This window comes from Microchirus variegatus (genome assembly GCF_963457635.1).
Source record: "Microchirus variegatus genome assembly, chromosome: 10".
NCBI lineage: Eukaryota > Metazoa > Chordata > Actinopteri > Pleuronectiformes > Soleidae > Microchirus > Microchirus variegatus.
In genome coordinates, this window is record NC_139811.1 from 14835406 (window position 1) to 14850616 (window position 15211).

The 15211-nt window shown below is 40.9% G+C and overlaps 1 protein-coding gene across 1 annotated transcript; it reads left to right on the forward strand.

The window, feature by feature from the left end:
• Positions 1 to 4001: 4001 nt before the first annotated feature.
• Positions 4002 to 15211, forward strand: sdr42e2 (short chain dehydrogenase/reductase family 42E, member 2; the record flags this gene model as incomplete). The annotated part of the gene is made up of 11 exons (XM_083896849.1): positions 4002 to 4430; positions 5899 to 5994; positions 6894 to 6951; positions 7034 to 7152; positions 8689 to 8764; positions 10057 to 10139; positions 10682 to 10819; positions 11229 to 11294; positions 11496 to 11559; positions 11671 to 11744; positions 14972 to 15211. The coding sequence occupies 11 exons, from the start codon at positions 4002 to 4004 to the stop codon at positions 15209 to 15211; spliced, it is 1443 nt and encodes a 480-aa protein (XP_083752975.1).

The following is a 15211-nucleotide window of genomic DNA, read 5'->3' on the forward strand; positions in this document are numbered from 1 at the left end:
CAGTTTGCAAGTCCATTTTTTGGTTGATTGTACCAACTACCCTGAAAATACCACTGCTTTGAGGGGGAATGGGAGTCCTGCAGGGAGACGGTGGGGTTTGTGCAGTAAAGGTGGTCAGTTGTCTATGACACCAGGAATCACTGGCAACTTTATTTTATTACACCGCTGACATTCATGGTGCCTACACACCATTTCACAAAGATGATTTCAAAATTTGAGTTTAAAGAGTGGATGCATACTCACTCACCCACACTCACTCATTTTAAATGCAGTTGTCTGGCGCCCCCTGCTGAAATACATTTTACTCTCAGCAGGCAAGTTTAGAAAAATGGCTTAGTATTTTTAAGTGTCTACGAGCTTCCACTTATAATGTATGGACTGCCTCTTAAGACTCTAAAGACTTTTATTATTGCTTCCAAACTATTTTTTTATTCAAATATTTCTTATCTTCTGATTATCCTCAGACGGTTGTGTTTATTTTTTAAGTCTGTGCTTGTACAATGTTAAATTCATGAATTAGATACAGGGGTGTCAAACTCATTTTCACAGAGGGCCACATCAGCATAATGGTTACCCTCAAAGGGCCAGATGAAACTGTCATACAGAATAAATGTAACTTAATGTCACCAAATATAATAAATAATAAAATACTTTAAAATAAAGGTAACTACTCCATAACATATTGATAAATACCTTTCTGTATTTATTACTTATTTCACTCGTCACATGATGCATATACAATGATACACTGTGATCCAGTGGCGGTGCCGTCACTTTGTGGGTACACTCTTAGAAATAAGGGTTCCAAAAGGGTTCTACAAGGGCTGAGGTTCTACCTGGAACCATTTGCTTCTGAAAAACCCTTTTCCCAAGAAAGGGTTTTTCAAGGGTTCTTGCATTGTGGGAAATATAGTTTATGGTAGCATAGACCTATTTTAACACAGATTTTTAAGACCAATTAATCACCCGCGGGCCATATAAAATGATGTGGTGGGCCACATCTGGCCCCCGGGTCTTGAGTTTGACACGTGAATTAGACCATACGTTATGTGTCTGATAAAATCCTAATCATCACAATTACTGCTTATTAGAAAAGACCTAATGTGACCAATGACTTAATGATCCAGTGTGTAAAAATTAGTGACATCTAATGGTGAGACTGCAACATGTATTTCCAAGTATAGTTTTGAATCTATAAATGCAAAATGCACACCTGTCAGGCTGCAGTAGAAACATGTCTGTAAATCAATGTCCATATAAAAGACATATTCTAAGGCTACAAAAACCAAACAGGTTTTATTATATAAGTAAATGTACAACTATCCTAACATTCATATGATTTGTATGCCTAAAAAGCCTCCCAAATATTACACACTGGACCTTTATTAGTTTATGAAAATTAACATTGGTTTAATATAAGTGTATCTACAAACAAAAATACTCAAAGAGACACTAGGTGTCCCCAAAAGGTGTCCCACAACAGCGCTCACTGCCAGAATTGCCATTAAAGCCAAATGAGGTTTAAATGTAATCTGAATTGAGTGAACACATCATGTACTTTTCAAAAGAAAGAAAGAAGAGGAGATTGATTTTTTGATGTTGTTGTTGGTGAAATTGCTTTCACTCCAAAGAAACCTCCACCTCTGGCTCTCTCTTTAATTAGCTGATATGTGCGATGTGTTTGCGTGTCAGCTCAGGTGTGTCAGTCTGTCTGTTGTGTCCTAAATAAAATATGAAGCATCTATTTCTGCCTTCACCAAAAACACATGTGCTCAGGAGGTGGCTGCTGCTGCTGCTGCTGCTGCTGCTGCTTAACTGCCCGTCGCCATGCCAACGATACATCTGTTACATAATTTGATGCCCTAGTGTGGATTAATGACTGTGTCATTTCAATGTATTAATTTGTAAAAAGGAGTTCTAATATAAATATCACAGTGTCCTCTATAGAAATGTGTATGTTATATTTGGGATTGTACACTTGCCAAGGATTGTTGAGGATTACACAGTCGTTAACAACAAGACCAACAAAACAAAGAACAATATACATACCACAATTGCCTAATTAGACAATCAAAAATACAAAAAGTAATAATAATAATAAAAACAATACACTGGGAAAAAAAACCAACAGAACAAAAGCTTAGAGAAACATTATACTAACACTAAAACTATACCCAAGACCAACTTCCCATTTTTTTTTTTTTATATTATCAAATTATTTGATCAGCATTATAGGTATGCAACGTGACCCAAGCCTCTGTGGAGGCAAAGAATAGCAAAGAATCTAGTCTGTGGATAAGAAAGATCATATCTGCTTTATAGATGCATATAGTTGTGGTTGCATTAGAAAATGGTCTATAGTCTCTAGTAGTTTCTATTATCACCTGTCGCTCATTTATTTTACCTTCATTTAACCAGGTAAGTCAGTTGAGATCCAATTCTTTCATTCTTTGACGATGACGACCTTTACATACACATTACTTTTGGGTCCGTGTCACAAAAACGTCACAGACATTGTCCTCTCGTGTATCTTGTTCATACATCAAGTGATTCAAACATTGTCGCACCCTGCTGAAAATGCAAACTATGTCAACTAAAGCTACTCAGACTGCTGCTAAATGTTACACACAATGGACCTTTAAAGTAGTCGAAGAGATGAGGCTGACATAGACTTTGTAAATTTGTAATAATGTGACTTCTTCTATGTGTGAGATTATTAATAACTCCATACAAGCGTTTTTGTTTTGTTTTTAGAGCTGCTCATGAGGACAAATCAGCCGGCCCAGTTTTTTTTGGATGTATCCATTGCGCGTGCGGCTGGTGCGTAAAATCCAGAGGATCGTGAGTGGAGTCTTCAGGTGCAGGTGATTGACAGGTGAGCGAGGTGACGCGTCGGGAGGAACCACGGGCACAAAGGGAAGGTTTACGCAGGATTATTTCACGAGTCAGCCGGTACAGGCGTGGATGAGAGCGATCCGAAAGCGTTTTAGAGGTAAGAAAATGAACAATTTAAATTAAAGCCTCAAAAAAATTTTTTTTCTTTGTTTTCCTTTTTTTTTTTTTTTTTCTCTATGGCACGTGATGGCAGACGGATCCTCGTATCGTTAGATCATCTCTCTGACTTATGATCGTCTCTTCAGCGCTTTTAGTTTCGGAAGAAAAAAAACAGATGAGTTCCTGTTCCAATTTGTCATGTGTTGTCCTACAGTGACTCACAGGCTGAACATTGAACACTTAAGGTCACTTTTAAAGTTAAAATTCTAAGGAAAAAACAAAACTGTGCAATGATGTGCACATGATAGTACAGATTATTCTAGGACTGGTTATTCTCTGGTGAATAACACCAGTGTATAATCCAGAGGGTATTGAGTCAAAATGAACAAAATTAAGGTGAAAGCTAGAAGAAGAAAAGCAACATGTATTGATCATTAAGACTGAAACCATTACTCGATTAATCAGTTATTCATTGACTTACTAAATGAAACGTGAACTATTTTGATCATAGATTTATTGTTTGTGGGTTTTTTTTTTCTGTTTCTCTGCTTTTTCAGCTTCTTAAATGTTTTCAGGTTTCTTTTCTCCACATAACAAATAAATCATTAAAACTGAATCATTTTGGTTTGTGGGCAAAAACATTTGAGCACATCATCATCATCATCATCATTTACAGATTTCATGTTTTGTGACACTTTATGGACCAAACAATTAGTTTTAGAAAAGAATCGACAGATTAATGATGAAAATAACCTTTTGTTGCAGCCCCAGTGATCACACAGTCATACAGTCTATGTTTGCACTTCTGCCTATCATCATTTATAATACAAATATCTAGATTCCTAAAAAGACATCTTGATTTTGTTCACTGCTGTGGTTAATGAATTGTTTCTTTCTCGGTGACACAAATGTCCCTTAAAAACAAGACGAGACTTGCTGCCAACCCTAATGACACCAAATGAATGACCATTATTTTCCCCCTACATCTTCTGCTCATCAGGACACCGATGGAGCTGTGTGGCCCCAACATGAGTGAGAGTGGAGGCTCTCTGTGCCAGGTGAAGCGGCTGCCCAGTCACAGTGTCCCCCTGTGTCGCCTGCAGGCCAGTGGACACCACGCGCACAACCTCCCCCACCAGCCCTGGGTCAACCACACGACCCCGGCCCTCGTCTCCAGTGCGGCGGTGGCCCTCAGACACAGGGTCAATGGAGCCATGGCTGCCAGCTGCAGCAGCCCGGAGTGCGCCGCCTCCAGACTGGGAGAGGAGGCAGCGCTGGCACGGGGCGCCTCCACGGGCAAGGTGTTGGTGACGGGAGGAGGAGGATATTTCGGCTTCAGGCTGGGGAAGGAGCTGGCCCGCCAGGGAATGTCAGTGATCCTCCTGGACATGAACAAGCCTCCTTCTGAGGTCCCTGACGGAACAACCTTCTATCAGGTATGGAACAGGGCAAAGACACCTGACCTTTGAGGGCACATGCTAACAGATTTGATTCATGTCAGCCAAATAGTCTGAACAGTGAATAAAGAAAAGAAAAGGAAAGATACCAAGTAACAATTCCCCCATCCAACCACAACAAAGAGGGGTCGCTCCTTTGGGTATGTTGGCTGAATATCTTCAATAAATTCCAAAAGTGGTACTATATTATAAACACTGAATAATAAATATGTTTGGCCAAATAACTCCAGAACAAATAGCTAAATCTTGTCCATCACAACTCCACATTTTATTCTATATGACATTCTTTCATATGCCACTACTTTGCCTAATTCAGTGACCCAGTCCTGGAAAGGAGGTTCTTCATGTTACTTTGAAGATTATTTATGATTTTTAGCCTTTAATCCCAGTTTAACTTGAGAGCTATTTAAATGTATTCAATTAGTGTGCATCTGTATACTTCCTTTTATTATGTGGTGCGATTATCACGTGGCTTTTACTCACATACAAGTTTGGCTGCATGAGCCTGTGGCTGACTGTGCTGCAGAGGATCAGGGTGTTGAAACAGCTTTTTGTTTTCCCTCTCAGGCAGACCATTTTTGTCCCAGGTTCAGGTCATCATAAACACGTCCTTTAACCAACCTCTAGTCAGAATAATACAGAATTGTTCAAACACTTTACAGTGTCCAAAAGGACTATTTTTTTGTTTTCTAATCTTGGTCTCTGTCGGTTTTATATGTGACATCATGGAATAACGAATATAGATAATAATAACTAAGAATTGGGTACATGAAAAGCAATACAGGACATGAGATGGAATCAAAGGAACATTCAAAGGCACCCAGCCTTTGGTGCCTTTGAAGGTTCCCGTTTGTGAAGAAAGAATATGTGAGAATTTCTTACACATGTGGTACTCAAATATCAGCGATACACTGTACTCATGGAGAACCATGAGAGAAGTCAATACAGTCTTAAAATCCATCCGTCATTAGGGGTTTCTTTAAGCCTTTAATTGAATATTAACCTGTGCAGGTGCATTTGCTTTGGTATATAAATGGCATGAAATACAACAGCATGCCAACTCCAACTCCAGCGTTTCCTTGCGTCACTGCGCCTCCCTGGTTCGCCTGCGTGCCGGGTGGAAACAGACACAGGTGAGTGATCTGACCCAGAATGCCAGCTGCTGACTGAGTCGCAGAGGGTGGAGACATGATTCGGGTTTCACCGACAGGCCTCATGGCACACTTACCTTAATTATAAGTGTCCCTTAATGAGATAGTTATTGGAGATCACTGTGCACTGCTTCCAACCTGTTCGCTAGTGATATTCGTAGTAAGAACAATAACAGCTGGTGTGAAAAAGTGCGAGCACAAACTTCCTGCTCCTCGTCAGTAGAAAGAACTAACTCGAGATTGAAATGAATTCCTCCCCCTCTCCCTCTCTCTCTTTCTCTCTTTCTCTCTTACAGAGTGACATTCGAGACTATCCTGCCCTCTATAAAGTGTGCGAAGGTGTTGACTGTATATTTCACACGGCGTCGTATGGCATGTCTGGACCAGAACAGGTGACTTCCTTTCATTAATCATCTTAATCATAAGATAAGATAAGTCCTTTCACACATTTTATGGAATTGAATATGATATGAAGTCTATTGTGTTAATTCAACTGTTATTGCTTGTAACACAAGAGCATCAAGCATTGCCATACTGCATTGTGGGTCCTGTTTTTTTGTTTATGACAGAGTTTAACCTTAATTTTTTTTTTCCAATGAGGAAAGTAAATTTCTTCTCGGCCGAGAAGTTGAGATATGTTCAACAGTATGAGCCAATCAAAACACTTTATGCAAATATTCCAACTAGGAAGTGGGTCAAAGTATCGATTTGTCGCTATATCATCTTCCATCCTCATGCAGTACACTCTTAGAAATAAGGGTTCCAAAAGGGTTCTTCTACAAGGGCTGAGGTTCTACCTGGAACCATTAAATGGTTGGGGAAAGGGTTTTTCAAGGGTTCTTGGTAACACTAATGGTTCCAGTAAGAACCATTTTGATCCAGAGAACCCTTTAAAACCCCTTTACTGAACAAAGGGTTTTTCAGAAGCAAATGGTTCTTTCCTTTGGAGGGTTCCACCAAGAAGCTTTTTAAAACTCTTTATTCAGGAAAGGGGTTTTAAAGGGTTCTCTGGATCAAAATGGTTCTTACTGGAACCATTAGTGTTACCAAGAACCCTTGAAGGGTTTTTCAGAAGCAAATTGTTCCAGGTAGAACCTCAGCCCTTGTAGAAGGACCCTTTTGGAACCCTTATTTCTAAGAGTGTATGTTGTTGTGACAATCCACCACAATGATAAGATGAGATTATTTTGATTAAGATGTTTGATACATTTTCAGGCCAAGTCAGTTCCGCTCAAGCAGCAGCTTTAATAAAACAAAAAGTGACTTTTTTGTTTGTTTTTATTATCTCCAGCTGAAGAAAGAGCAGGTGGAGTCTGTCAACGTTGGAGGGACAAATAATGTTATAAATGGTAAGAATACATGCAGCTGAATCCTCTAACACTCTCCTTTACTGAAGCAGCATCACATTAAATCCACTGTGCTCTGCTTCAGTGTGTAAGGAGAGGAGCATTCCCCGCCTCGTGTACACGAGCACCATCAACGTGGTGTTTGCTGGGAAACCGATTGAAGACGGTGACGAGGCTTCGGTGCCGTACGTGTCTCCTGACGTGGTAGGTGAAAGGAATCAGAGCGACTTAACTGACGCAAGTCTATTCAAATGGCGGCCCATAATCAACTTCTTCATGGCACAACCTGTGGCTCCACCAGAGATAACTGTGTAATAACTCCATTTAGACACTTTTCACTGTCTCTCAAAGATTCCTACACTCTTAAAAATAAAAGTGCTAAGTAGAACCATATAAGGTTCTTTGACTTTCTCGAAGAAAGGGTTTTTCAGAAGCAAATGGTTCCAGGTAGAACCTCATCCCTTGTAGAAGGACCCTTTTGGAACCCTTATTTCTAAGAGTGTACATACCTCCATACAGTCGTCTGATGAGGTTTGATGGCAGTGTGAGTTGTTTTGTATTCTGTCGAATAGAACTCCTATCCTGAATAAAGGGTTCCACGTGGAACCAAAAAGGGTTCTCCTATAAGGACAAGCCAAAGAACCTTATATGGTTCTGACTTCCACCTAAGTTTAATCTCATTGATTTGAGCAGCACATTTGAGTTCACATTAGAGAGCCTTCATTTGTTCATTAAAATATTAATATTTGCCTTGGCAGAATGTGCATTGTACAGTCTTAATAAAAGTGCTAAGTAGAACCATATAAGGTTCTTTGGCTTGTCCAAAGGTTCCACCTGGAACCCTAAGAACCCTTTTAAAACCCTTTATTCAGGAAAGGAGTCTTAAAGGGTTCTCTGGATCAAAATCGTTCTTACTGGAACCATTAGTGTTACCAAGAAGCCTTGAAAAGAAGCAAATGGTTCCAGGTAGAACCTCAGCCCTTGTAGAAGGACCCTTTTGGAACCCTTATTTCTAAGAGTGTACATACATCCCTACAGTCGTCTGATGAGGTTTGATGGCAGTGGTAGTTGTTTTGTATTCTGTCGAAGGCACTTTGAGATGTTTGTGGGTCATATATGACATATTTATGCTAATATTGTGCACCTTCAATTTGCACGTGAGTTGACATAACAGCTAATACTGTGCTCCTTTTTTATGCACTTTGAGGTATGAGCCAAATAATTTAATTTTATGATATTTTTAATGCACTTTTTTGATGTATTCTTCAAATTTCCAGGTGGTCTCCACCTGCTGCTGCTTACTGGCTGCAGAAAATGTCTGGCCCCGCTAGATGTCTTGCTTTTGAAAATTCGGCCCGACTGTCAGCTTCTCACGGTGTCTATGTCTGTGTATCTCGGTCTTGCGGCATTTAGATCTTGTGTTGCCTGGTGACATTCCTGCACTGCACACACACACACACACACACACACACAGATTTGTTATACGACAAGAAAGATGGAGACTAAGATGCCCCCGACTCGCCCCTGCACTGCTGTGGTGTTTGCACACAAAGGCTCTCTGATAGAATTCTTTGACAAAAGCCTGTTATCAGATGCAGGACGCAGCAGACGAACAGAATCAAGCAAACCTCACTGCACTGCAGCGTTAAGTGTCTTCCACTAATTTGTACATAAATTAACAAACAACCAAAAAAAAGAGCAGAGATGAACTGTATGTTTCTTTTTCTTTTTTTCCCCCAGCACATTGACCACTACTCCAGAACTAAAGCGATTGCAGAGCAGATGATCCTCTCAGCCAACGGATGCTCCCTGAAAGGTGTGAAGCAATGACGGCGTTACCACAGGATCACGTGTGTTTCTGTGTAAAACACCCTTTTTGTTGTTGTTGTTGTTGTTGTTGTTGTTGTTTGAAATAGCAGCAGAGAAAAACTGAGGCCACGGTAGCCATGGAAACCTGTGGTGTGCAGTCCAATACAAAACTGACACTGGTTTAAATTTAGAACTCGACAACAACAAAAAAAAAGGCACACACACAATAAGATCCATAAGAATCCAAGTTCAATAAGAGTTAATTTAGAACAAAATCATTTACTTTTAAACATTAAGGGTATTCAGTGGATTGCACTTACTTGTGTGCTGCTGCCATGTGTAAATGCAGCCTGATTAATAAATAATAAGGTTGTTTTGGGGACAACTTACAGCCTCTGACCTGAAGACCTCAGGGTGCGGGCGGGTTTGTGACGTAGCATCAGAGATGTAAGAAGGAGCTTGTCCCTGTAAGGCTCTAAAAGTAAGGACCATTGCAGCATAGTTCTGAACTGCCTGGAGACGGTGGAGCTCTTTCTTAATAAAACGGGTAAAAAGGCTGTTACAGTAATCCAAATGAGAGGAATTAAAAGCATGAATAATCATGTTCAAATTTGCAGCAAGAAGCCCCACTTAGATACAAGGGCCTTTCTGTATGGAGTTTACACGTTCTCCCTGTGTGTGCATGGGTTTTCTCCAGGTTCTACGGCCCACAGTCCAAAACATGCAATATGGGGATTAGGATTAGGCAAATTGGACACTCTAAAAATTACAGTTGGTGTGAAAGTGAATGGTTGTTTGTACCCGCCTATCTATGTCGGCAGTTTCCTCCGCAAAACTCGTGTGGAGGATAAAAATAAAAGCGGTAGAAGATGGATGGATGGATGGATGGATAGTCATTTCAAGTTCGGCCTTAGACACCAGGGATCTTAATTTGGCAATGTTCATCAGCTGGAAGAAGCAATTTCTCTAGTTGTCTTGAGTCATTTTCAAAAAAAACCATTGCTGGGTCAAAAATAACACCTAAGTTCCTGAGGTTCTGCTGGAGCAATGAGCCTAAAGCTCCAATTTGCTGTTTAATCCGAGGGATTTTATCATCGGGCGCAATAATTAGTGTCTCTGTCTTAATAGTTGTCACTTAACCACCGTTTGATTCTAGTCAAGCGGTCGATTAAGAGGACAGTTTATGGAGCTCTGCGGCTTTGAATGAGCAGTACAGCTGAATGTCGTCAGCATAGAGATGGTTGTGGTACAAACTGTCTGAGCTGTGCATGTTGAAGGCTTGTGTTTTGCCCTGTGAAGGCGGAGAACTGCTGCGAACCTGTGTCCTGCGACCCTGCGGCATCTATGGACCTGAGGAGAGGCGACATCTCCACAGAGTGATGGTGAGGGACACTCAGGGAAAACAAAAACTCTTTCATCACAAAGATTCATTCCTTTTGTGTTGGCACTGGAAAAAGAAAAAAAGAAATATACGTATACTTGCAGTGTCTGAAGCCTCTGTGGCAGAATGCAGCCTCAAGTGTTTACATTATTGATGGAGCTCTCCAGGTGTCCACTTACAACCACCTTTTCTTCCAGTCTTTGCTCGGCACTACAGGGCTGACTGTCGGCAGAGTGAGCTGAATTTGAATTTTCCGCCTTCAGTCTCATTCGTTTTACCACAAAATCAGAGGTTTTAAAACGGCTAAGGCTTGTAATTTCAGTTTATTACAGTACTACAATAACAAATGTACTGTGTTAAGTCATAAAATGACCTTGAGATGCCATCGGAGATTAAAGAAACATGTTGAAATCCTAGTTTCGCTGTAAACAATAGTTCAGTTTATTCACATCACATTTCTCACTTAGGGAAAAAAAACCCAAAACTGAAATAATATCAAGAAGAAATAATGAGATAAAAAAAACTTGTTTCTTCCTCTCTCAGGTGAACGTGGAGCGTCGCTTGTTCAGTTTCCGGTTCGGCGACCCACAGGCCAGGATGAACTGGGTGCACGTTGATAACCTGGTGCTGGCTCACACGCTGGCGGCTGACGCTCTCACCGTGAAGAGGAGCGGCGTCGCTGTGAGTCGCACTGTTGTTCGGCTGCGAGATTCACGTGTTTAGAAAATGTTGAACTCAACAAACACACGGAGTAAATTAGGCCGAACAGATTCTCCCTAAATCTTTTATATGTCATAATGGGGACAAGTGGCAACTGGTAGTGATTTCACTATTAGAATATGAACTCCCAGTTTTAATGAGGGATGAAAATGCTTTGTTAATGCTAGAGGTCAGAGGAGAATGGCCTGACAGGTTCAAAATGATGGAGAAGACAGAGTTTACTTACATCTCTGAACTAACAACACGTCAAAGCGTGAAGCAGATGACCTTGTGAACTCTTCTTGTCTCAGTCTCCCTCTCTAAATGTTTTTGTCTTGTGTCCACTGTGATCTTGACTAACAAAAACGTTTTTTTTACTCCTCTTTCACAGAGCGGACAGGCCTATTTCATTAACGACGGAGTCTCGGTCAATTTGTTTGAGTGGCTGACGCCTTTGGTGAGTCGAGTCAAAGGATGATGGTGATGATCTATTGCATGTCTTCTCTTGTTGTCCACAGATCTCATGGAGACACCAGCACCCAACACTTTGTAAAAAATACAGAACGATGAAATGTTTGTTAGTTTCCTCACAAAATCACTCAAAAAAGAGCTGAAAGGTTTGACTTCCTCTTGTCTTGTCTTGCTCTCTGCGTTGCAGTTTGAAAAGCTGGGCTACAGCAGGCCTCTGATAAATCTGCCTGTTTCACTGGTCTACTCAGCAGGTAGCACTATCTCTCTAAATCTCTGTCCTTTTCCAGATGTTCCAAAATGTGTCAAGTTCCTTAACATCACTAAAATCCATGTGTCCATCTGTGCTTATCTTTGATTTCAAGCCATCCTGGTGGAATACTTGCATGTCGCTCTAAGACCGGCGATAAAAGTCCCTCTCCTTTTTACCAGAAGTGAGGTAATTATGTTGTTTGTTTATACTTTCTCTTGCCTCTCGTGACTTTTATATCATAGATGTCTACTAGTTGTGTGACCTCGGTGACCTGCTTGAGATACACTTTAGATGAAGGTGTCCTGATGAAAATGTCAACATACACTACCGTTCAAAAGTTTGGGGTCACCTATACAATGTTTTTGTGTTTTCCCCTAAAACTCACACTTTAATTCATCAAAAGAGTTGCAAAATGAATAGAAAATAAAGTCAAGACATTGACAAGATTAGAATCATTTTGCCCTTCAAACTTTGCTTTCGTCACAGAACCAGCAAAACTGTTTTCAGCTGCGCTAACATAATTGCACAAGGGTTTTAAAGGGTTTTCTAATCATCCAATAGTCTTCTAACACAATGTACCATTAGAACACTGGAGAGATGGTTGCTGGAAATGGGCCTCTATACACCTATGTACAAATTACATTAAAAACCAAACCAGGCGTTTGCAGCTAGAATAGTCGTTTACCACATTAACAATGTATAGAGTGTATTTCTGATTCATTTAATGTTATATTCATTGAAAAAAAGTGCTTTTCCTTCAGAAATAAGGACATTTCTAAGTGACCCCAAACTTTTGAACGATTGTGTATATGCATGCATGCCTAAATGAAAGTATGTGTCTTGTGTGTGGGAGAGCATGTTACCTGCTTCCTAATCAGAAGATCTTTGTTTAAGTCTCCTACAGCAGTGAAGGGCAGGTATTTTCCCATCTGCCCTCTGCTGCCCCCCCCCCCCCTTGTGTCTGTTGCTGTCTCTTCATTATGAATTATGGAAAACCAAAGTGAAACTAAATAATAATTGGCAGAAAAGTTAAGAGAGTTATCTCAGAGTTGCCACGTTCAAAGGAAGGCCCTGTAATTGAATCTGTCAGTCTGTAGCACTGTTCAAATATACAGCGATTAGACTGCGTCGAGGTGAGAGCCTTCTCGGTGCATCTTAAGGAGCCGTCACTGTGGCCCGTAAGGTCGTCATGAATGTGTGATGAGGCAGAAACAAAAGCCGAGTGCCGTGGGCCTGCACCTGGAGCTCATTCTGTCAGACAGCTGCTTGCTTCCATGGGGGATCGATGATTGTCCTGTGAATAAAACATAAACTGCTGCGGCTCAGAACAGGAAGTGCAGAGACAGCGTTTACAGGAAGTGACCTCAGTACACTGGCTCTGTTACAGAGGTGAGGTGAGCCGGGCAAACCTTTTGGCCGGGCTCAAATGATCCTGCTGCTAACTCTCAGGTTGTACAATTGCGTGACAGGCAGAGGAGGTTTTCCTCGGGCGATGTAGTTTAAAAGTATTACTGCATTTTCCTTTTTGGAGTTCTATAAGCTTAAATAATAATGTTTGGCGATGTTCTGTGTCTCTAAAACATAAATGAACTGCTGTGTTGTACCAAGCTGTTTACATTTATTTGTTTATGTTCATTAAAAAAGGAACAATGCACATTGGTTCCATATTGTAAATGTATGTGTACGTGCACAATGCACGTAAATGCACGTGCACAAAATGAAGTTCAAAATAATATGAGGTGCTACAGAGGTGACAATAGGAATACACTATGTACATTTGAGGGAGACTAGAAATAGAAAGAATAGTAGAATAAGTACTTGTTTAGTTTAAGGCGGAAAGTCAGGAGTAGAGAGTGCTCTAGTTAACACAAGTTAAGGAAAGTTAGTTTGTCATCTTTAAAAAAAGGGAGTCACTATGTATAATGCTTGTGAAACCCTGATTGAAATGACCACAGAATTCCAATTTTCACTATAGTTTGTGAAATACACGTCACTGAAGCGCTGGGCACTGGATGCAAGAGTGTTGCGTTTGTATTTCTCCATATGCATTCGTTTTTTTTTTTTTTTTTTTAAATTAGAGATGACATTCTGGCCGTTAGGCTGCCTGTGCAAGAGCCCTATAGCTCTCCTATAGATTCTACCCTACACCTGCTGCTCTGCAAGACTGAGCACGGAGAGATAATCAGCTGCGAGACAACATTCTAAAGAGATAACACAGCAGCAGCAGCACACACTGGACACTGAAATAAACACGTGCACAATTGCATCACACCAATGCAGCAGTGATGCATTAATAATAACGCGGCACAGATTTGATTACAGTAACTCTACATTTATCAGTTAAATTGCTTAACAGAATAGTTTATCAACAGGTACATTAGCTTTTTAAAGAATATACTGTGTCTGTGTGATTATCTGGGCAGTGTGAAGCATCACAAGCCACGGGGAGATAAATATAGTCGTGTTTGCATGATCGTCAGGTCAGACAGGATGAGCAGGACCAGCGTCGGCGTTCCTAAGCGTGATTTCATGCTCGCAGGTTGTCATACGACAGGCAGGAATGAGTCACGGAGAGGGAATCTGATACAGTTGTTTTTTTGTTTTTAAAACATGAATAAGGAAGAGGTGTTTAGAAGATGGGAAGCCCAAAAGCTGAAAACTCTTCATGTTTCACGGTGTCCACTTCACATGCGACACCTAATCCCACGGCTCGTAAGATAACCAGAGACACCCATCAGTCACAGCTGACGTTAACCTGAACCATTAGACTTTCAGAACCAACTTTTGACGTGGTATTTGGGTCTGCCAGAGGCCATTCTAGAGTCTGTAGGGGCCCTAAGCAAAAATTCCCAGGGGGCCCTTCCACCATTATGTTATAAATAATCTGACCAACGAAAAATGTATGATTTCCAAAAAAATATTTTTTTGGGAAATGAATGAAATAACATGGAAAAACCTTATGATTAAAAAGTATGTGAAAATTAAATTAAAAAGTATGTGTAAAGAATAATAAAAAATACTCTAAATAGCTTTTAAAAACGATATAAACTTAGTTAAAAAAATGCATTACACTGCAAATAATCCTCTTCATTTTCCAACTTGCAGAACGATAACTTCACACAGGTTAACGTGAGGTGGGGCCCCTTTAGGGAGGTTTCCTACTGAGATGTCATTGCAAATTGCCCATTGTTTTTTAAGGGGGACGGTGAGGCGGCTGGTCACTGCACATTTCAGTAAAAACAGCCCTCAGACTCCGAGTGTCAGGGGTCCCCTATCAGCTCGGGGGCCCCAAGCAGTTGCCTGCCTTGCCTGTTCACAAGCTGCACCTCTGGGGTCTGCAACACCTAAATGAGATTCTAGACATGATTCTTGTCTTCATCTATAAATAAAAAGCTCTCGTCTTCCACCTGTAGGTGAGGAACATAGCGGTGAGCCACACTTTCAGAATTGACAAGGCCCATCACGAGCTGGGTTACTGCCCGAAGCCGTACTGCCTGGTGGACTGTGTGGAACAGTATCTGAGGTCCCAACAACCTCGCTCCACCTCATCTGCTTTCAGCGCCTGCTGGACCTCCCAGCTGCCCCAGCATCTTCTGCTGCTGATGCTGATGGGTCTCGGTCTGCTGCTCCTCATGTTCTCCTGCATACTTTAA